The 21573-nt window shown below is 42.7% G+C and overlaps 2 protein-coding genes across 5 annotated transcripts in view; one reads left to right on the forward strand and one right to left on the reverse strand.

Moving 5' to 3' along the window:
* The window catches only part of MYH7B (myosin heavy chain 7B), a 50593-nt gene extending 39983 nt beyond the window's left edge, over positions 1–10610 (forward strand). For all 3 annotated transcript variants that reach the window (XM_028734859.2, XM_028734860.2, XM_077929196.1), the window contains 12 exons: positions 572–768; positions 1428–1777; positions 2709–2833; positions 4001–4116; positions 4328–4520; positions 5229–5432; positions 6029–6154; positions 7472–7642; positions 8577–8681; positions 9030–9125; positions 9758–9895; positions 10487–10610. In XM_028734859.2, the coding sequence (XP_028590692.2) occupies positions 572–768; positions 1428–1777; positions 2709–2833; positions 4001–4116; positions 4328–4520; positions 5229–5432; positions 6029–6154; positions 7472–7642; positions 8577–8681; positions 9030–9125; positions 9758–9895; positions 10487–10498 (1833 nt within the window). In that variant the 3' untranslated portion in view covers positions 10499–10610. The remainder of the gene's footprint in view (positions 1–571; positions 769–1427; positions 1778–2708; positions 2834–4000; positions 4117–4327; positions 4521–5228; positions 5433–6028; positions 6155–7471; positions 7643–8576; positions 8682–9029; positions 9126–9757; positions 9896–10486) is intronic.
* An 883-nt stretch (positions 10611–11493) lies between these two features.
* TRPC4AP (transient receptor potential cation channel subfamily C member 4 associated protein) overlaps positions 11494–21573 on the reverse strand; it is a 28760-nt gene continuing 18680 nt past the window's right edge. For both annotated transcript variants that reach the window (XM_028734862.2, XM_077929197.1), the window contains exons 10-19: positions 21288–21419; positions 20948–21006; positions 19958–20059; positions 18153–18236; positions 17627–17717; positions 17152–17292; positions 16955–17063; positions 16341–16453; positions 15960–16166; positions 11494–14649 (exon numbers count right to left, since the gene is read on the reverse strand). In XM_028734862.2, the coding sequence (XP_028590695.2) occupies positions 14512–14649; positions 15960–16166; positions 16341–16453; positions 16955–17063; positions 17152–17292; positions 17627–17717; positions 18153–18236; positions 19958–20059; positions 20948–21006; positions 21288–21419 (1176 nt within the window). In that variant the 3' untranslated portion in view covers positions 11494–14511. The remainder of the gene's footprint in view (positions 14650–15959; positions 16167–16340; positions 16454–16954; positions 17064–17151; positions 17293–17626; positions 17718–18152; positions 18237–19957; positions 20060–20947; positions 21007–21287; positions 21420–21573) is intronic.

Genomic DNA, 21573 nt, shown 5'->3' on the forward strand with positions numbered 1-21573 from the left:
CCTTTAATGTAGATAATATTGCGTTTCCATGGAGAGAGTGAATAAGACAGTAAATTATACTCCCATAGCTGCAGCAATATTTTCAGTATGTTAACTGATGGGAAAGATGTTTTTCGAAAGGGAGACAACAGTAGCCTTGATTCTTCTACGTTCCATAAAGACTGTAAATAAGAAAAGCCATGGCTTCTGGTTCAGCCAGGACAGGGCAGGTATGGTGATTATGTTGGGCGATTGGCATGGCCAGTCAGTGGACTGTTTTCCTTGTTGACTCATCCATCTTGAGCTCTCAAGAGTATCTGCTCCAATGATTGTCACAGGCCCCTTGATGAGTGTCCATAAAGAGCCCAGCTCCTCCAATCCTGCATACTGTGTATATTTTTTGCATAGAAGGCAACCATCTTCACAAACAGTTGCTCCTAACTTACTGATGAATAATCTGTCAGAATGTATTGAACCCCAGCCTTCATTTGACACACTGGGGAGTTAGAACTATCTACTCCTTGATAAATGGACACACGCAAGGGAGAGAGGCCTTGTTTCCATTTTAATGCGTGCAATTCCAACCTTCCAGTCCAAGAACGCTCTGGCTCACGCTTTGCAAGCTTCCCGCCACGACTGTGACCTTCTGCGGGAGCAGTATGAGGAGGAAGTGGAGGCCAAGGGAGAGCTCCAGAGGTCCCTGTCAAAGGCCAATGCAGAAGTGGCCCAGTGGAGGACCAAATACGAGACAGACGCCATCCAGAGGACAGAAGAGTTAGAGGAAGCCAAGTAAGTCCTAGAGGTGGCCATTCATGCAAAATAAATTTTGTGCTCTCCCAATTCTGTGCAGAAATGAAGCAGCTTTGGCATTACAGTGTTGCCCAAAGGCACCTTTGCAATTAAGTGCAACAGGTAGGATGGCCATGTGTCCAACTTCACAGAGCACAGTTCTCTGTTTGGAGGTGTTCTCTATCTGAAAGACTGGCTGGTCCAGATTTTTAAAAAGCATAAGAAGGGAGAAGTACCACCTTGAAGTTGCCCATTGCCAGTTGGCACCAAGAAAGAAGACAGCAGGTCACCTGATCAGTCTTTCCCTTTATAGTGAAAGGCAATTTATTCTACATAAATTGCAGTAATTCTTTCTAAATTTGCATCTATACATATAAATTATGCAAATTTGATGGTGTGTAAATGGCCACCCAATAGCAGAAGGCAGGAAAAGTCCATGTTAGGGATATATTTCAGGAAGAGGGAGGAAGCATGCCATAATGAGCTCCAGCTGCCTCCTCAAGTTTCACTTCCCAGTTTGTTGCTTCTGTCTCCCTTGAAGATCCTTCTCAACAGAAAGATGGAAAGCATTGCACCAGGTGGATGAGATCTGTGCTGCTTCTAGAGCTCCGGCCTGTGTGGGAGCAGCTATTTCCCTAGCTAACCATGATAATTTGCAGGAAGAAGCTGGCCATCCGGCTGCAGGAGGCAGAGGAAGCTGTGGAAGCAGCCCATGCCAAGTGCTCCTCTCTGGAGAAGACCAAGCACCGTCTGCAGACAGAGATCGAGGACCTTTCGATCGACCTGGAGAGAGCAAACTCAGCCGCTGCCGCTTTGGACAAGAAGCAGCGCAATTTCGACAGGATCATTGCGGAGTGGAAGCAGAAGTATGAGGAGACGCAGTCGGAGCTGGAGTCCTCCCAGAAGGAGTCCCGCAGCCTCAGCACAGAGCTCTTCAAGCTCAAGAACGCCTATGAGGAGTCCTTGGACAATCTAGAGACTCTCAAACGTGAAAACAAGAACCTGCAAGGTATCGTCAGGGCTGTGGGTAATCCAAGAGGGTACTTTGCAATCCAAGGAGCTGTTACTGGGCAGGCACAGGTGTCATTTATTCTTTTTCTTCTATCTAGAAAAAGGCAGCTTCTATCTAGCCCTTACGATGGGAAGAGAATGCTTGAAAGTGTAGGAGTAATGGCCTGGGAGTGGAAGCAGGGTAGAGAATCTGAGCAGGATCACCAGTGTTCAGGGAATGATTTTGCCCTTCTCCTCATTAACAGAAAGAAAATAATGATTCTGTTGATGTGACCCACATAAGGTCAAAGCATGCCCTTGTGGGTCTCTATCCTTCCACTTAAGACCAGTAGCCTAATGAATGTGTGGGCTCATCTGTGGACCAATTTGCAAGGCTGGTTTGGGGCACCTTGGACGAAGGGTGGTGCTGGTGGGTTGATAGCCTCTTATATTTGTGTGTGGCCCAAGTACGTAAGCCAGCCTTCGCCAGTCTTGTGTTCTCCAGATGTTAGCTGGGGCTGATGGGCATTTTAGACCAAAACATCTGGAGAGCACCAGATTGGTGAAGGATGGCATAAGCCATACCCATGCGGCAAGCTCAGCAAAGGTCCAGAGCTTTGGGTTAGGCATTTTGTCCTGTCTTGTCTTCCATTCTGGGTTTGATTTTGGTCGCCCTTTCCCCCAGTCACTTGGAGATAGAGGGCGGAATTCAACCAAATCCTACTTAGAGTGGACTTATTGAAATGAATGAACCTTAGTCCTGTCAATTCACTCCAGTGGGTCTACTCTGAGAAGAACAGGCATTGAATTCCACCCAGGAATTTTGAATGAGTGGAGTATCTGAATACCAGCTAGGTGTTGTTGTTGTTGTTGTTGTTGTTGTTGTTGTTGTTGTTGTTAAAAACAACTACAGCTACATGCGGGCCTATAATTCCTGTCTTCCTTACCAGAGGAGATCACTGACTTGACTGATCAGATTGGCATGAGTGGCAAAACCATCCATGAGCTGGAGAAGCTGAAGAAAGGTCTGGAGAGTGAGAAAAATGAAATCCAGGCTGCCCTGGAGGAGGCTGAGGTGAGCCCCCAGCTTGTGAGCAGAGGGAGAGCTTCACGTTGTGGCCGTGCACAATGTCAGGCCGCATTATGTGAAATCCAAGCCATATCCCAACTGAACTGGGGGCTACAGCAATGCCCTTCAACCTTGAGTCCCAGAAGTTGCTGGGCTCCTGCTGCCATCATTCCTGAGTGTGGGCTGTGCTAGCAGCTGCTGATGGGGACTGGAATCCACCAACATCTGGAGGGCCACAGATTCCCCATCCCTGCTGTAGCTCATTGTGCTGCTCCTCATTTTGGATTTTGACCAGAAAGCTTTGCCACGTGGGAGTTGTAATCCATCATCTGGGGACCAAGGGACACTGGGCCACAAAGATTTGGGGCAGTGAAAGGAGTGCCTTGCTTAATTTGAGAAATATGTCAGTGTGTCTGTACATGTTCCTATGGGAAAATACAAATGTAGAAAGTATTGCCCAAGTCCTACAGTGTTCATGAAGGATCCTGTTAGGTAGAGCCACATAGATGTTAGAATTGTGGCATTTAGAAACAGTATCTTTTTAACATGCAGGCCTTTGACAAGTCGTCTTCCTCTTTCCGACATTTGCCTCTCATCCATCACTTGCTGCTGTTGATTTTTTTTCTGGCCTTGTCTTGGTGTTGAATCCTAGCAGGTGGAACAACTAGAGGCATAGAAGCTGACCATTTACCTGGCTCCATGGTGGCATCTAGTGGTCAGAAAAGTACACTTCTGGCCTTTGCCAACATGGTGCCAGGTTTATTTTATTTTATTTATTATTAAATCTCTACCTCAGCCTTCCTCCTAGAGAAGCCCAAGGTGGCAAACACCAAAATATTAAAATTCTAACACTATTAAATTAAAAACACAACATTTAAGAACAATATCATAGCCCCACAGCTAATAAGGTTCAAGGTTCCTAGAAACAACTAATGTTATCTTACAGCAACCAAACACCTGGGTAAACAGGAGTGTTTTAAGTTCATTATAACAGTTGTTAATGAGGGAGAGAGGGTTGGCAAAGGCTGCCCTAGTCTCTCACAAATATTAGATATCCTAATGAGCTTCAAGCTATTCAGCACCCCTGATGCCTTTTCAAAAATAAGCTGAAGCAGACTGAGGGGACTCTGGTGAGTCTTTCCATGAAGTACTTCTCTTTCCTTCTGCTCCTAGGGAGCCCTGGAGCACGAGGAGAGCAAGACTCTGCGCATCCAGCTGGAGTTGTCTCAGATCAAGGCTGATGTTGATAGGAAACTGGCAGAGAAGGATGAAGAATTTGAGAACCTCAGGTAGGAGCAGAACATACTGTGGCAGGTTGTTCTATGAAGCTAGTTAGATTTTTATAGGTTTGGGCCTTCTGAGGCCTTCATAACCAACACAGAGCAAATCTACAGAGAGAGCCATCGTTGAGAAAACAAAAGTTGTGACGAAGGTTCACCGGTACTGCATTTGTGGGTATAAAGTGCCTCTTTTCTTAAGCATCTTTCTTCACTTTCCCAGGCGCAACCACCAGAGAGCGATGGACTCCATGCAGGCTTCACTGGATGCAGAAGCCAAAGCCAGAAATGAGGCCATCAGGCTGCGCAAGAAGATGGAGGGAGACCTGAATGAGATGGAGATACAGCTGAGCCACGCAAACCGCCAGGCCGCCGAGTCTCAGAAACTGGTGCGGCAGCTCCAAGCCCAAATGAAGGTCAGCCATGTTGGGAACATGTCTTCAGTGACCTTTGTGCGATCTCCTGTATTTCTGCCTCTCTCCATAGCTGCTCCACAGATACCACCTTCCCCCCCCGATATCACATTCCCCCAGGCCCAGCTCTACCGTTAGGCCCCTCAGGTGGCGGTTGTCGATGGACAGCATTTCCTTGAAGGACAGAGCCGTGTCTGCCATGCTGCCTGTCCTGTGTCCTCTTAACTAGCGTGTTATCCTCAAGTGCCATGGAAGATGCTACTCCATTACCAATATTAGAGTAAGATTAGACTGTGAGTCTAGTTGACTTCTGTGTGTGGAACTGGGGGGGGGGGGGTGCCATCTTGCCCTTTGCCTTAGGCAGGAAATGTATTGGATTGGCCCTGCAGGGGCAAGCTGCTGCTGGTAGGTGGGCCAAATCCAGAGGTAAATAGGGCCACAGTGCGCAATCTCTCTCTCTCTCTGCTACACCCTTTCCCCCACATCTTGCCACCTGCATGAAATTAGGCCAAAGGCCTCATGTGGTTGTTGGGCTACAGGTTCCCCAATCTTCTTTCCTAATAGACAGGCCACACCCAATATTTGACAGGAGAGAGTTTGGGCCTGGTATCTGAAGACCCTTAAAGGTTCTCTGGAGACCTCAGGAGACTTCCAGCTCTTGCTTCTCTCTCATATTAATCAGACCCCTTTTTTTCTTGTTGTGCCTGACAGGACTTGCAGATAGAACTGGATGACACCTTGCGCCATAACGATGACCTGAAGGAGCAGGCTGCTGCCCTGGAGAGGCGCAACAACCTGATGCTGGCTGAGGTGGAGGAGCTGCGTGCAGCCCTGGAGCAAGCTGAGCGTGGAAGGAAGCTGGCTGAGCAGGAGCTGCTGGAGGCCACGGAAAGAGTCAATCTGCTGCACTCGCAGGTGAGGCAGAGGCTGAGTTCCCATGTGAGATACCAACTGCTGGACTCAGTGCTGAATCGATGGTTGAAGTGAACTGTTTCAAATCAGCCCTGAAAAAATATGCAGGGTTCTTGATTTGCCTCTCCTTCTGGGGATAATTTCTCGCTTGGGCTCATGGGAAATTGTGTCCTATGAATAGCCCCATGTAGAAAGAAGAGGATATGGCTAGAAGACCCTGTATTTTCTTGTTTACATAGAAAGTGGGTGTTATCTCAAGGAATTGGGGAAGATAAACTTGATTTAGGTGTGGTTTTTTTAAGCCCAGGAAGAGATCTATTTCTTTGTGTTTTGTATTTACTCCATTTATATCCACCTGTTTTTCCAACATGGAACTTAAAGTGAACCAATTTGCATGCAGACTCTCCCAGGTTCAGTCCCTGATATCTCCAGTTAAAAGGGTCAAAAGGAGCAGGGGTCAGGAAAGACTCTCTGCTTGCGAGTGTGAAGAGCTGCTTCTCAGTCAGACCAGACAACCTGTGGTTAAATGGAGTATTTGTTAGCACCCTTTGTTCCTAATGTCATGGCGAGTTCATTTCCACGGTCCCTTTCTCTCCCAGAACACAGGTCTGATTAACCAAAAGAAGAAGATGGAGGCAGACATCTCCCAGTTGAGCACTGAGGTGGAGGAGGCAGTGCAGGAATGCCGGAATGCGGAAGAGAAGGCCAAGAAAGCCATCACGGATGTAAGAGATTGGAAGCCCTTGAGAGAGACTCTTGCACTGTTCCTGTTACAATAATGCTTGTTTAGTATATATTAAGCCAGAAACACCCTTTGAACAGACAAAAAACAACAACAAAAAGCAGCCCAATTTCAAATGCTGATTCTCTGAAAGTCAGATGTTGGCTTTTGGATATCAATCTAAATTGTGAAATGTACATTTTAAAATGTCCAAATTATGACAACTGTACACTCAATAAAACGTTTGCTTCAGCTCTTGTAGTTAACAGAGGTTTTGACTCATTACACGAAATTACCTACAGAGCTGGCAGCTTCACTATCACATATTCACCAGAGCATCTCCATGCTCTCTGTGTAATGACTGGCTAGAGCTGGCAATGCCTCTGTGTTAACAGCTGGTTGCCTACAGCATCCCTTTTTGTAGGTGGCATTCTTGATGCTGCCACAGCACTTAGGAATCAGCAGCTGAAGTAGATGATGTGAGGAGGGCATGGCCTGGCCAGTGGTAAGGTGCTGCTGAAGTAGCAGGACAAGAGAGGCAGGACACCTGAGGGTTAGAGAAGGTGAGTGATCTCCAGGTCTTGTAGACTACAACTCCCATCATCTGTGACCAGGCTGGCTGGGGCTGATGGGAGTTTTAGCCCACAACATCTGGAGGACACTCTATTACCTATCTCTGTTTTAGGAACTAAGGGGCTGAGCCTTGGTAATTTTGGTACAGTGGTGCCTCGCAAGATGAAATTAATTCGTTCCGTGAGTTTTGTCGTCTTGCGATTTTTTTCGTCTTGCGAAGCACGGTGTTGGGAAAGTTTTGGAAAAGCTTCAAAAATCATTGCAACTGTATTAACGGTGTTAAGAAAAAGGAAACAAACTTGCAAGACGTTTCTGTCTTGCGAAGCAAGCCCATAGGGAAAATCGTCTTGTGAAGCAGCTCAAAAAACAAAAAACCCTTTCGTCTAGCGAGTTTTTTGTCTTGCGAGGCATTCGTCTTGCGAGGTACCACTGTACAGGAGAGGAGATAAACCAGGGGGAACTCCCAGTTGGGGATAGACAATGGCTGTTAACATAAGTGAAGAACTTGATGAGCATGAAGACAGATTGTGGAGGAGGGATTTGTTATAAGGTTGATGATTGCAATATTACCTGATTGGTTGAATGGGTAGTGGAGTCTGAACACAGCTATGGATAATACAGAGAGGTTCACTTTCACTTGTGTCTGGGTAGGCTTAAGCTGTGCTAGTATGTGTGCTGGACTATCTCACCCTGCATCTGTTGCAGACCTCCAGATGCTACATGGACTCTTTGCCCTTTGTCCCACCAGGCAGCCATGATGGCAGAGGAACTGAAGAAGGAACAAGACACAAGTGCCCATTTGGAGCGGATGAAGAAGAATATGGAACAGACCATCAAGGACCTGCAGATGCGGCTGGATGAGGCTGAGCAGATTGCCCTGAAAGGAGGCAAGAAGCAGATCCAAAAACTGGAAGCCAGGGTGAGAACAAGGGGAATGTAACATTTTTTCTTGCAGCAGCCATCTATGATCCACAAGGCGAGGAGGAGGGATTAATAAAAATCTGAACTCTGACAACTCTGAAGCCACTAGATAGATCCTTCCGGCAAAATCCTTTCCCAATGCCACTCTTGGTTTTCCGACTGAATGCTGCGGAAGTGTTCCTTTGAGCCCAACCCAGAGCTGCTTATCCTAAATCCCTAACGCTCATACAAGCTTGAGCCCCACTACCTGCTATGCTAAGCATCCCAAGAATGCTTCATCAGAACTTGGGCTGTACTCATGCTGTACATCTGCAGGGAGAATTTGTCATTCCAGTAATATGAGGATTCTAGCCCTCGTGGTTCTAGGAAACAGCTTGGAAATGTGTTGACTTAGGAGGCTCCAACTCAACCATTTCCTGTTACCTTCATTTCCCCTCTATTGCTCATGAGTAGGATAAAAAAAAACATGCAGAAAATTAAATTGCCAAATGCCCTTGCATGATTTGTTCTGGTCCCATTGTTTGAATTCCCTTGACACCGAATGAAATACTGTGTTCACCAATATCCCTACAAGATGCTAGGTTTTTATTTGAGAGAAGGTCCTAGTTGAGAGGGAATCACCAAGGATAGTCCTAGAGAATAGTGCAAGTTGGCCTCTTCTCTTCCAGTTATATCCTGTCATAGGAAGACAAGATGCTCAGGGTACTCAGCCCAGAGTTGACAAAATCTCAGCTACAAGGTTCCTGCAGGGATCTAGAATGTGGGAGTATATAGGCAAGTCCCCTCTAACGTCTTCCTAGTGTGACATACGAACATCCACATGAATTCCTACTGCCTTGCCGAGTGTGACAATTATATCCTTCATTCTAGGTCTCTGAGTCAAGTAAAGAGAGGTGTAAAGGAACCTAAGCCACCCTATTTGTTCTTTTCAGGTGCGTGAACTGGAGGGTGAATTGGATGTAGAACAGAAGAAGTATGCAGATACTCAGAAGGGTATTCGCAAGTATGAGCGCAGGATCAAAGAACTGACCTATCAGGTACAAGCCTCAGCAGCTTCACACCAATTTCTCAGCCCCTTGTTTTATTAGCAGTAGAGCTGCACCATAAGTGTGTGTGTGTGTGGGGGGGGACTTTAAAAGTCTGCCCCCATGTAGTCCCCTTCCTCATCCCAACAATAATGCAAGGGGGACTGAAAAATGTGGCAAGTTCCAACATAAGGAGGACCACATGCTACTGGATATATGCGGAGATCAAGGAGGGGCTGGATTAATCTAGGGAAGGTGAAGCTCCAAGGGAGCAGAAGGGCAAAATCTCTGTGCATAGTGTGGGAGAGAATCACTGACAGGAAGAGCTGAGCTATCCCATGTTTTGCCATTGCTTTTCAGACTGAAGAGGACAGGAAGAACCTGGCACGGATGCAGGAACTGATTGACAAACTGCAGAGCAAAGTCAAGAGTTACAAGCGCCAGTTTGAGGAGGCAGTAAGTGTGACTCTGCATGGGCAGAGATTTATAGGCAGCAGAAAACGTGCTGTCTTTACTCACAGCTCCCTCTGGTCTTGTGGGAACCTGAGTGTCTACATTCCCCATGTGTTGCTGCAGTTAATTCAAAGCAAGAATCATATTCAAAAAGTGACACAACAGGAGCTCTGACACCTTAAAATGTCACTCTCATGTGCTTAGGGCAAATCAACCTTCATTGCCTCTGCACCTTATAGCTCTTATTGGGCTTATATATGAGGAACCTCTGGCCCCCGGGGGGAAATGTGGCTCCCGGCCTTAGTATCTGGCCCTTGGAACTCTCTGCAGGCCACACCCTTCACCAATCCTGCTCAAGCCTTCCTTAAGTGTTTTGCATGGTTGGAAAGTAGCCTTTACCACCACTAGCATATGGCCTGTGGAAGGATGTCCATAAGGCAGTGCTACCCCTTGGGCTAAAAAAGATTCCCCACCCATGCTATAGGCTCTGAAGGCACAAGGGCAAATTCACACTCACACCTGCCTGCAAACCTTCTTCCATGTGTCTAGGCAGACCATACTTGCCACAGGGGTATCTAATCACAGGGCCACTACCAGTTCTGCTGTCTACATCCATTCCTGTCTTCCCTTCTTAGGAGCAGCAAGCCAACTCCAATCTTGTGAAATACCGCAAGGTGCAGCACGAGCTGGATGATGCTGAAGAGCGGGCAGATATCGCAGAGACACAAGTGAACAAACTGCGGATTCGCACTAGGGAAGTTGTACCTCTGAAGGTAAAAGCTAAGCTACCACAAAGCTTGTGAGGATGGCTTACTGGAGGGGGATGCAAATCTTGTTGTTCTGAATGCTAGTGACAGAGAATAACCGAGCCAGCTAAATCTAGTGGTGTCTAGATAACTTGGACTACACACACACACCACTAAACCAGACTATAAGCCATGACTTGTTTATCTGGTTTATTTTATTTTCCAGCTGCTCTTTCCTTATGCCTCTGTAGTCTGGAGAGCTTTTGGAACGGGGTAGACAAACTAGCCAGCATTAAGCTACCAAGCCAGTTAAAACAAACCAGGATTCGTAAGCCAACAAACAAACATGGCTTTGCATCATGGTTTGTTAGCAGTAAACAATTCATAGTTAAGGTGCAGGGCAGGGTTCACACATAGAGCTTGGTCATTTTATAAATAATATTAAACCATAGCTTAGCACTATCAAGTCCAGGAAAGTAGGACAAGGCAGCACTCAAGATCAGTGGCTGCATCCTTGGGTTGCAACTCGGAAGGAAAAGACTGAGGGAGTGGTTGGGACTCCGTGAAGTTACTGCAATCTATGCTGAAACATACTTTCTGTGTTTTTTTTATTAATAGTATGAAGAATAAGAAGCTGCAGTGCAACATCCCTTCTCTCACTGTGTATGTCATTGTGTAGATGTAAATGGCTGCAACAGCCATTACTGTCTCTGTAGTGAATAAAGCCTAGCATTCATGAGAAGGCTGTGACCTATTTATAAGTATCGAAGCAGGGTGGGTGGACTATTGTTCTCACTATGACAATTCCTCTATTTAAAATGGAAATATGGCAGGAAGAACTTTCAAAGTCCTTTTCTAAGAATTCCATCAATAGGCAACTTTCCCCATCTACTTAGTGGAGGATGGCCCGGTAGAGACTTGACTTCCAGTGGTGATAGAGGTGTTTTCTCAAGTACAGCAGGTAAGGAAACATGGTCAGGTTCAATCATGGAGTATGTATAGATCAAAGTCTTTTGGACACTCTGTCTTTTGGAAAAATAACTCAAGAACCCACATAAAGGGGAAATGTACTGTTCTACCTGACAAAGAGCAGCCTTCATTGTGAAGCCAATGTTTTTAATTCTTAGACATACAGCATCTAATGATAGCTATGCAACAGTAATAATACAGTTGACCCAGGGCTGCAAAGAAATTGTGCTAGGTTCTGCAGCAGACATACCCCTACTGAAGATGGTTAGGAGGCAGCTAAGTTCCCCTTAACTATCCCTTCACAAAGCATATTCAGATTCCAAGCTTCCACATTAATGGTACTTATTCCCGAAGCATGCAGAATTATGCACAATCACACAAGTATGCCAGCAGATCCTGCACTAAAGTAGAATTGGCACCAACCATAAGGGTCCTTAAGACTTGCTGAAAAAGGGTGGTAATCACTTCCAGCCATACAAAGAATAGACCCGTTGATAATTTCAGTGTGTCTATTGTTAACCCATCAACTCACAAACCTCCACCTGAGCATTACAGCTGTGAAGTCCACTTGCTTATACCCAATCCATGCTATTTGTAGGAAGAGCTCCGTGACTATGAGAATTGGTGCAGAAAAAGTAAAGACCTTCGCTAGCATATTTTTTTAAAATAAAATTATTTTAATAGTTTCCATTTAATACATTTATGTGCTGTTAGTAAATCAGCATTAATCTGGGCAGCATGAACATTAATCCACTTGAGATACTTTAAATTTCCAGGAACATCTGTTGGCCTGGTGAGGCCCACCCTCTTGCCACACAGCAGTTCCATTCCTTTAGTGATTAAAAATCCAAACCAAAGCCAACACAGCCAACTGTGACCTTTTCTGTTTTTCAGCCACATTTAAGTGTCACTCATCGGTATCACTCCTTGAAGCAGTTTGCATTTAAATCCAAGCCTACCATTGCAGTCTCTAAACATTTGCAAAGAAGATTCTATGAGAGAAGCTGTGGCGGGAGATCTCTCAGGCATACAAGCTCCCTGTAAGAACTAAAAGGCAAATGGTGCAGCCTGAGTCAAAAACCCCAGCTCAACTCCTTGCAATCACCTTGTAACAGGGATAGGGAACACAGGTGGCCTTCTAATTGTTGGTGGACTCCAACTCCCATCAGGTCTAACCACTACGGCCAAGGCTGATTGAAGCTGTAGTGCAGCAACATCTGAGGGGCTGCAAGTTCCTTACCCCTGGGCCTATACCAATAAACTGGAAACAAATAGAGGAGCGTGGTGGGCGATACCAAGCCACTCCCAGGAGTAGCTAAGGATCAGTCTCACCTGAGTCAAATGCATAAAGGGAACAAAGCAGCCTGACCATTCAATGACAAGGAAATATGTCATATATACTGGATGAAAATTAGTAAGTTCTTTGCAGACTGGATGCAATAATTAAAACGACTCAAAAGGCATCCAGTCTCATTTGAGCCTTTTAATACATAGCGTTTAATTTGAAGTGTAGGGTTATTACATTTATAGAATCAGCGCATAAATATAACAGAATTTGGGGAAGGGGAAAAAGGATGAGCCAAGAAGGAACAGGTTAAAACCAAGAAGCAAATGTCTGCTATAAAAAGTTATCTCAACACTTCGACTCATTTGATAACTGTCAAAGGCATGTGGAGTCAGGTAAAGCCAGTTTAATAGTGCCTTGGGATGAAAATTTTAACATATCCTTAAAAAAAAATAAATCAAAAAGGATGTGGGCTGGTTGCTCCTGCACAGCAGATACATAATTTGCTCCCATATTTCCATTTTAATTTCTAACATACCACAAAGGAGAACACAGATTGGGTCAGTCTTAAAGTGCTGTGCTGTTCCTTCAATAGATGCCCAACCAATGAGATTATTTAAACTAGGCTTCCTCAAACTTGGCCCTCCAGATGTTTTGAGACTACAATTCCCATCATCCCTGACCACTGGGTCCTGCTAGCTAGGGATCATGGGAGTTGTAGGCCAAAAAATTCTGGAGGGCCGAGTTTGAGGACGCCTGATTTAAACCAAAGAGCAACTAGGACTGTGAGATAGAACAGTACTATACTTTTTATTCTGGAAGCAAGTGCCTTTGTTTTTTTTATGAGGCAAATATATATTAAAATAGTATCTGTAAACAAACCTGCTGCAGTCCAGCTGTTCTTTTCATGGCGTTATCTGAAAATAAGGTGCAGCAAAAAGTGCAGGGTAAAGATGATAATAGTCAAGCACTCCACTTTCCCAGCTACTGTTAAGTTCCATGTCTGGAAATTACCTTTCTGAACCAAGACTGGTTCTGATATTTAAGGTTTTCCTTCATAGAGGAAAATACCACATAGCCATAGCATTCTAACACAAGACTTTTCAGGGGTATATTGTGCTATATGAGTATGTCCCAGAAGTATACATTTACACATTAAGGGACAATCAAAGTAATTTTAAACTGAGGGAGATAAAGGGCTGCTAAAGCTTCTTAAAGTGCTTTAGCACAGTAATGAAAAGAATGTTCAGAAAGTTTCTGACTTCAAATATTAGTTATATTCCAAGTGACTTGTTTAAATGCCAGCAGTTACAAGAGCAAACTCAGATATTATTGAGCAATTTGTCCCCAAACCAAAATCACTGGGCAGCATTTAATACATGTATCATTAGGAGAAGATCAGCCAATTCCAGTAACTATTACACTTCAGGAACAATAAATAAATATATATACACAATTGGAATAAAAGGTGTTAATTTTGCTATTTTAGCCTAGTGTTAGGTTTCCAAATAGCAAAAGTTCAAGAGCGGATTTTATGGTAAGCCAAAGCAAGACTGCAGAATAAATTTTCAACTTGAGTTGGTTATTTATTGACAAAATGGTCAGGCTGCAATATTTAAAGTGGGGGAAATCAGTTAATTTCAGTTCATTAGTGCCTAGTCAAAGCTAGGCTCCCAAGACTAACCCCCTCACCACAATGTATGCCTGTTCTAGACCACACTGTAAAATCAGCTGAAGACAAGAGATTTCCACAGAACGGAGAGAGATACTTCTGGATGCAATACCACAACAAGATAAAATAAGGGGTTTGGACACAAGTTTTGTAGGAGACAATCCCAAAGTAGTTTGCAAAGAAGTGAAGAGAGCTATTACCTCCAAGAATTTAAAAACAAAATACACACACAATCAGTTCTATATCCCAATGCAAAGGAAAAAGCAATAAAAATAGAAACTTTTAAAAGTGGCTTAAATGTGGCTGGTGTGCATCTGGCGTGCCCGTAAAAATCGGCTTGTTTGGATGGCCCAAAAAATTGCCTGCACTTTTAACGTCTAATTCTGGTAGCCAGGATAAAAAGCCACAGCTAACAACTGCACATCTGAAAGATCCCATCTATCAAACTCAAAGGATTCTAGCCACAGTGAGCAGAAAAGACTGGGCTTTTTGCAGACAATTTCGGACAGAACACAAGCATTCCCTGAATATGTTGACTAGGAAGTTGGTGATGTCTTGCTCTTCAAAACAGTGCTGAGAGCAGGGGATGGAGAGAGAAAACTTTAACATGGTAACATTCCATAGTTCCAAGTTTGTGCACACAGCATATCCCTGAAAATCCATTGTCTGCAAGATTCCCTCTGAAGCACAGTCCATTGGAAGCCAGAGCCTGAAGAATTACTCCTCGGCGAAATCTCTGTCCATGTCCATGTATGCCTCGTCAATGTAGCTAACTATGGCACAAGGTGATGTCCGGTCTGGGCTAAGCAGTATAGATACAGTCTCTTTCCAGTAGGAAAAACTAATACATGAACTCTGTAAAGAAGGTAGGAAAAAAAGTTTATGCTACAGCACAACAGCAAGTGCCACTAAAATGCAGCTGTATCTAGCAACTAACTTGCTACCAAGAACAGAAACTTCATGTTGGCCCCACCCATTATCAAACACAGGGAAACTAGGAATTCAAATTGAATTCAGAGCAATGGTACACACAACTTAGCCCGGTCTTCTTTCAGGAGCAGGTTCTTTTGAAAGGAAATTTTCTTAGAATGCAGAAATTCTGCAATCAGTATGACGATTTTATAAATTTCCCAAATAAATAGGCTGCTGAATATGAACAAATATCACAGCAATATAATAAATACAATGCCCCCCACAAAAATCTGATACTGCCTGTGAATCAAATCTGGGAAAGCCCACTGAAGTAGTTTTTTTAGCATATAACCAATTGTTGGAGCCTGCCTAATTTCGACAGATATTGTATTCCACAAGGCAGGTGCCCCTGTGCTGAAGGACTTCTGAGTTACCATGAAACAAACCTCCAGCACACATGGACAACTGCAGTGGACAGGCAGCAAAGGCGATCTTTCAGACAGCCTGGTTCCTAGTTGTTTAGGGCTTTATATGCCAACAAGTGAAACTTTAAATTTGGCCCAGTAGCACAACAATCTTTCTGGCCTGAATCAGGACACCCCCCATCCAGTAATCAGCCAGATGTCTCCAGGGAGACCAAAATGATAATGTTTTCCATATGTGTTTTACTATAGAAAGTTATAAAAACTGCCTTCCAGTGGAAAAATGTTATGCCACAACTGGTCAAGAACACAGCACAAGCATTTCCATGCTAATCATGGTGTGTGTGGGGGGGTGTATGTGTGTGTTAGTTACTATATAAAGTACCAGACAATGCTGGGCTATTGCTTCAAATTAACATGGACCAAATGCATAGGTACATAGAAAGCACTGTTTTACTATAGCTAAGAAATTCAGTCTAGTTTAGATCCACCTACACAAAACATGGGTTCTCACTTTTTCAATGCAGATGTAGCCTGCATCTGAGGAAGCAGAACGTTTCTATGGCAGTGCACAGTCTGTTCTGGCTTACCAAGAAACTGCGACACTTACAATAACCAAAAAATGCTTTAGTTTTGTTGAGAGCCCAACACAGCCACCTAAGAGTGTTCAATTCTCACATATTCTTAAAATACACCCTGACACTCATGTTGCTGTTGCATTACACTGCCTTAGCACTGTCATTACATCATCTATCTCTTTTACTCTTTCCCCACTGGGCCACAATTACAAAATATAAAGAGCATATTCCAAAGCAACTGGAACAGACATACATTTTCTAAGCAGGTGCTGTCCTTGTCCTTATTGAGGTAATGCTGTTGCCAGAAACGCAGAAGACTGTGAAAATTATTCAGGATAAATCCAGGGTATTTCTTCGTGTATTCCATCTCTTGCAGTGTCTGAAGATAGAAGGGAAGTTTGTCCTTCCTTCGGGCCAGCATTAAGATAACTAGACTTGTGTTCAGACAACTTACATTTTCCTATAGTAAAGAAAATAAGGATAAAAAATATAAAAGGCTCAAACTAACAGATATTCCCAGAGTCCATTTATGGAACACTAGAGTCCAACAGGTTAGGAACTTAAAGGAAAACATCACACTGGATACAAAATCTATTTACATATGCTCCATGGGAGATCAGTACCAGCTTTTTACCTGTGTGAGCGTCTGTACATGAATAATATTAATAAGCCGGAAAAGGAAGGACATCCTCATGGACATCTGTGACATGTAGGATAACAGGCGGCACTCAGACAGGACTTCTGCCACTGTAGGAGACAAGCCATTCGTTAGGTTGAAAGAGCTGAGCCAAAATCATTTTTGAAAGGACTAACAGCTTTGCCAATATTTGTTTCTATCCACTGTTCGTTAATTGAGAAAAGCAACCACATGAAGTGCCCATTAAAATTACCACTTTTTTAACTTCAAAGAAACTCAGACAAAAACAGCAGTAGCAACAATGGGTGCTTATCTATTGTGAACAGATACTAGGAGTTTTACCTGTTTGTTATCATCAGTGCATCCAAGCCTTAGTGACTGCTGAAAATCTTTCTGAAGTTGCTGGCAGTGCAGCAAATATGCCACTGCTAAGCAGCATGGGGAAAAAGCCTGACCCTGTATGTACCTGCTCGCCATGGACCAGGAACCAATCATTGCACCCAATAATTCCAAAAGGATTTTCAGAAGCCACCACATCCCTGATGGTTATAGACACAGTTGCCCATATTTTAAAAACAATTTCTTGGTCTCAGAACAGACCGCAAAGTTACCTTTAATATCTGACTGGCTCTCAAATCGATCTAGAGACAAAGTAATACAACGAACCAGCATGTTGGAATCAACCAGTGAGCTGTTGATCTGATTCAAAAATATCTGAAACTAAAAAAGTAGAGTGATTAGGCTTTGCCAGCATCCAATATATTATAAGGCTGAGGATTCATTTGGGACTCTGGGGGTTTAGGTTTACCTTTTCATCCGTATTGATGTATTTATTAAACCTCTTGAAAGCATCTATGTTGAATTTCATCAGTTCTCCCAGAAGATCAAAGTAACTCTGAAGCACATCTCGTGACTTGCATTCGCTGTCTACAATGCAGTAGAGAATATGCTGGCAAGGAGAAAAATATTACCATAAAGACAATAAGCTTCACATTTTGCTTTCTGCAGGCAGAAATAAAATGGCTTTGACTTCCTATATTGCTATGGGAAGGTGTTTTGACTTGCTAGGGGATTAAGCCTGATAATTTATAACTGTGGTTTCAGAGACACAGAGCACAGTAAAGTGACAAACTTCAGAAGATTATACTGAACCCTAGATTATGACAATGTCTAACAAGTTGATTAACTCTTAGTAAAGACTCAATGTTCTCTAAGAAATCAAGAGTTTAAGGGTTTAGAAGCATGTTTCACAAACATATGTATTTAGTAAACATTTAGAATACCTCTAAGAGCCCTCTCTTTAGCAGGAACATCTGATCTGCATAAGAAGTAGCGCCTCGTAAGAAACTTTCAACTGCCCTGGCTTGCCAAAACCTGGTGCATAAAATAAAATTAACACCTTATATTAAGAAAGAAACATCCGGTTAATTGTAAATAAAAAGTGGAAACAGTTTTATGTGACATGCTGTTTTGATAGTGAGAACAGTTGCAGGGAAAGCAAAGCAAAACTCTGGCTGTATATGTGGATCTTCCTCATGTGTATCACTAGTTAGGATTCAAAGTTTAAACAACTAAGACATCTTTGGAGACTAGGCAACTTTAAGGTCATGGGTAGGGTAGAAACCATGCTGAGAGAAGGTCTCCTATCCCTGAACACTGCTGGCCTCAATTTGTTTCAATTCAAGGACAAAACTAATCAAAACTGAAGTTTTTTAATAGTTGGCAAGGATCCACTTTCTCTCTGGACTCTGAAGATCAAGTTTTCCTACAACAGAACACTATGCTTAATGTAGTAATAACAGAGCCCACCTGAATGATGATTCCGCTGGCTCTTTCTTCATTACCTGAAGAAGTCTGGTCAGCAAGCCTCTTTTCCCATCACAGACTAAATTCCTAAAACATGAGGAGAAATTACAATGAGTAAACCAATGGGCTGAAGGGGAATCTATTAAGAAAATATCTAGCAGTTCTATACAGCAATACCCGAGTAAACTATGCCAAGCTTTTGCAATGCTACAACCATTTCAAAATGGATGGTGTATTTTGAACATACTGTGACTCCATGGAACATTACAGTCTAACACCCCCTGCTGGTGAATGAATTTTCTATTGCAATTCTAAAAACCTTTTCAATGGGCTTGAATCTTAAGTGCCCAAGAAGAAAACCTGCATTTGTAAAAACCTTGTGCTCTCACACATAAACAGATACTACAAATTTTATTGTTTTAGCTTTTTGTAAACTGCTTTGAGGTTTTGTTTTGTTTTTGTAATCAAGTGGTGTATTATTTTTTATGAATAAAATAAAACATGACTACAGTCTAAATCTAAGCCTCACTGAATATAGGATATTTCTGAGCTTACATGCACAAGAACGGGTTGTTACTTTTCCATTACGCAGCCTTCAGAACTATACAAACTCAGAACTTGCATATTCTAACCCAACAGATGTTAGTTCAATTTTTTAAAAAAGTTTTACACCCAGGGTTTTTTGATAGCCAATACTTGTATGTTTCAGATGTCTCTAGATGTACAAGATTACACAATGTGTAATTATAGGGAGGTTATGAAAACAAGCAAAAGCAGAATGGTGTTGGCCCGTGGCTAAAACACAGAGGCCACCTTACCTGGTTTATCATTCCATATCAACTGAACTCTCTGCTAGGCAAATGAACGATAATCAGTCCCATGAATCCTCAAATGTTAGGAATCTGAGGGTTGAAGTCCATTTGCTTGCACCTTTGTCCTTCAAACTGACATCTACAGCAACGTTATTTCCCAGGTCAAATAGCTTGGAAAGGGGGCAGTAAGGACTACATCTTGCTACTACTTGTTTTGCTTTTTAAAAAAAGAATGCATGCCGCTATTGCCCACAAACTCAATCTGTTGTTTCTACGAAAAGGGTGAAGCTACGAAACTTGTTCCCTCTTAGATGGAAAGAATGTCCCATGCCTCAAATGCGGCAACATAAAGCATTGCACAACCTACATTCATAAACAGAATGTGCAGCAATTCACTAGGAAGTCAGCACGACCCAATTTGGAATTTGTATGTAATAAATATTTAAACAGAAATATAGGTATAAAGGACATTATATAAATAAATATGTTCATTTGTATTAAGTGTATGTGTACTTTAAATACGTTAATTAAATTCCTTATGAAGTCCTATGTGATCCTTTTCCTGCCTCCCATGCATGTTCTCATCAGTTATCAAAATTACCTATGATTTGCAACCTCCACTCTCAAAATCCATCGCTTATGCATTCACACTCTCCAGCCAACATTAGCTGCTAAGTGTTCACAGGTCTGAATAAACAGACCTAAGTTCTGCCTCAAAAGGGACAGAGTTGGCTTTAGGGGTAGAAGCAGATTGTAAAGGACTGCAAGCAATCCCTAAAGGGCATATGTGGCCCCACCCAGATGTCCAATATACACTTCAGAAAGATGTCATTGCATTGTGTGAGTGATTCACGTTTTTGCTAGTTCAACATACTAACAAAGTTAGAGATAACCCAACTTATTGCAGGGGTTCAAGAGACAGGCCTGGTAAAATAGGATACTTGCCATACTTTCAGAAAGAACAAATGATACAAACATACATGCACTTCTCTCTACCTGTCTGTGTTGACAACTGCCTCTACTTCAGGGATGTTGGCTTTGAGGGATATTGCACTCAGTTCATTAAGCTCTTGGCTGTTTAGAAGCAGATACTTGTTCCTAATATAAAAACCAGGACAGAAGGAGTGATTACAAACACTGATTCTTTAATGCATCATCTACATTCCTTTTGCAAAAATGCACACAACTATGCTGGTTCTTCCGTGGTATCAAGGTTCTATTCAGTTTTACAGAAACACGGAGCCAAAACATAACTCTGTATTGGACAAATAATCTCACAATTTGGGTTTGAGCCCTGAGAGTGAACCCACAGAATAAACTACAGGTTGCATTCAAAGTAGCATTAGGTAGTTCCTTGCACAAGCAGAATGACTTCTGCTTGTGCAACAGAATGTCTCCCCTTCCCCCATCTCCCCCTGTTCTGGGGTCCCCCCCCCACTTTAGAGCAGATTTGGGGATGGTGTGGGGGGCAAACTTCTGTTGCACAAGCAGGAATCATTCTGCTTGCGTAATTATTTAGCTGAATACTGTCATATTAAAGGAAATTGTGAAAAAGGAACTCCTAAAATAGCAGAAGGCCAAGTTTCACAATTCCAGTTCCTTTCCCCCTGAACTTTGTTTGATAAAGAATGCCCTAAATATAAGTTTAGATTTGGGGCAATCTGTTTAGGATCTCAAAATTCATGCCCATAGTGCCTTTGAATGTGTCCTCTGACAAAACTAGTTTAAACAGCTGTATTCCATTTTTTGGTCCCTTGTATGCTGGCAGCCACTGCACAGTCTCTCCCAAAATGTGCTTTACAAATACCTCCCAATATCTTTGCACTCACTTCTTGGAAGTGTAACAGCAAAACATGATCAAAACTATTACATATTCTTTGTATGTTACTTTTAAGGAGGTTCTAAATTATCCGAGTTACTTCAAATATGATGTTCCATCAATTCAGCAATACATGAAGTGCCACCGCAAACATATTCTATACTCACTCATGGTGATCACTAAAACTCTGAAGTAGCCTCAAAAACTGAATCTTCAATGTAATATCCTACAGAAGAAAGAAGTTGAGAACTTATTTTATAAGAAACACTACAGAATATCCTTACTAGCAGACTGGTAGAAACATCAACTCACGATTTCCAGGCTTTAACAAATATTTAAGCCATTTTAGAGAGTGATGATGTTACCATTGCAATCAGAAAAAAATACTAGTATGAAAAACAACTAAAGAGGCTAGCTATCAACATTATTAACAGCTATTACATATGAGCTCTTAAGGGCCATTTCAAAAGAACATACTCTATGCAGCAGCTTAAACCTAATACTCACCGGGCTACAGTCACAGTTTTGATTATGCCCATGCAGAACAAGGGCTGATGCTGAATGCTTCCGCCAGATCAATTTATCAAACAAATTATTAAGGCCAGGGATTAATCTGAATTCTGCAATCATCTTGTGAACCTAGGCAAGAAGAATGATCAGATATATTCACTACAGGTATATTGTTTTAAGATCTTCCATAAACTGTGCCAGTTTATTCTTTTAAGCTCCCCCACCTCTCCACAAAATATAGCCATATATATATATATATATATATATATATATATATGCTTTC

Source organism: Podarcis muralis, chromosome 5 (assembly GCF_964188315.1).
Source record: "Podarcis muralis chromosome 5, rPodMur119.hap1.1, whole genome shotgun sequence".
NCBI lineage: Eukaryota > Metazoa > Chordata > Lepidosauria > Squamata > Lacertidae > Podarcis > Podarcis muralis.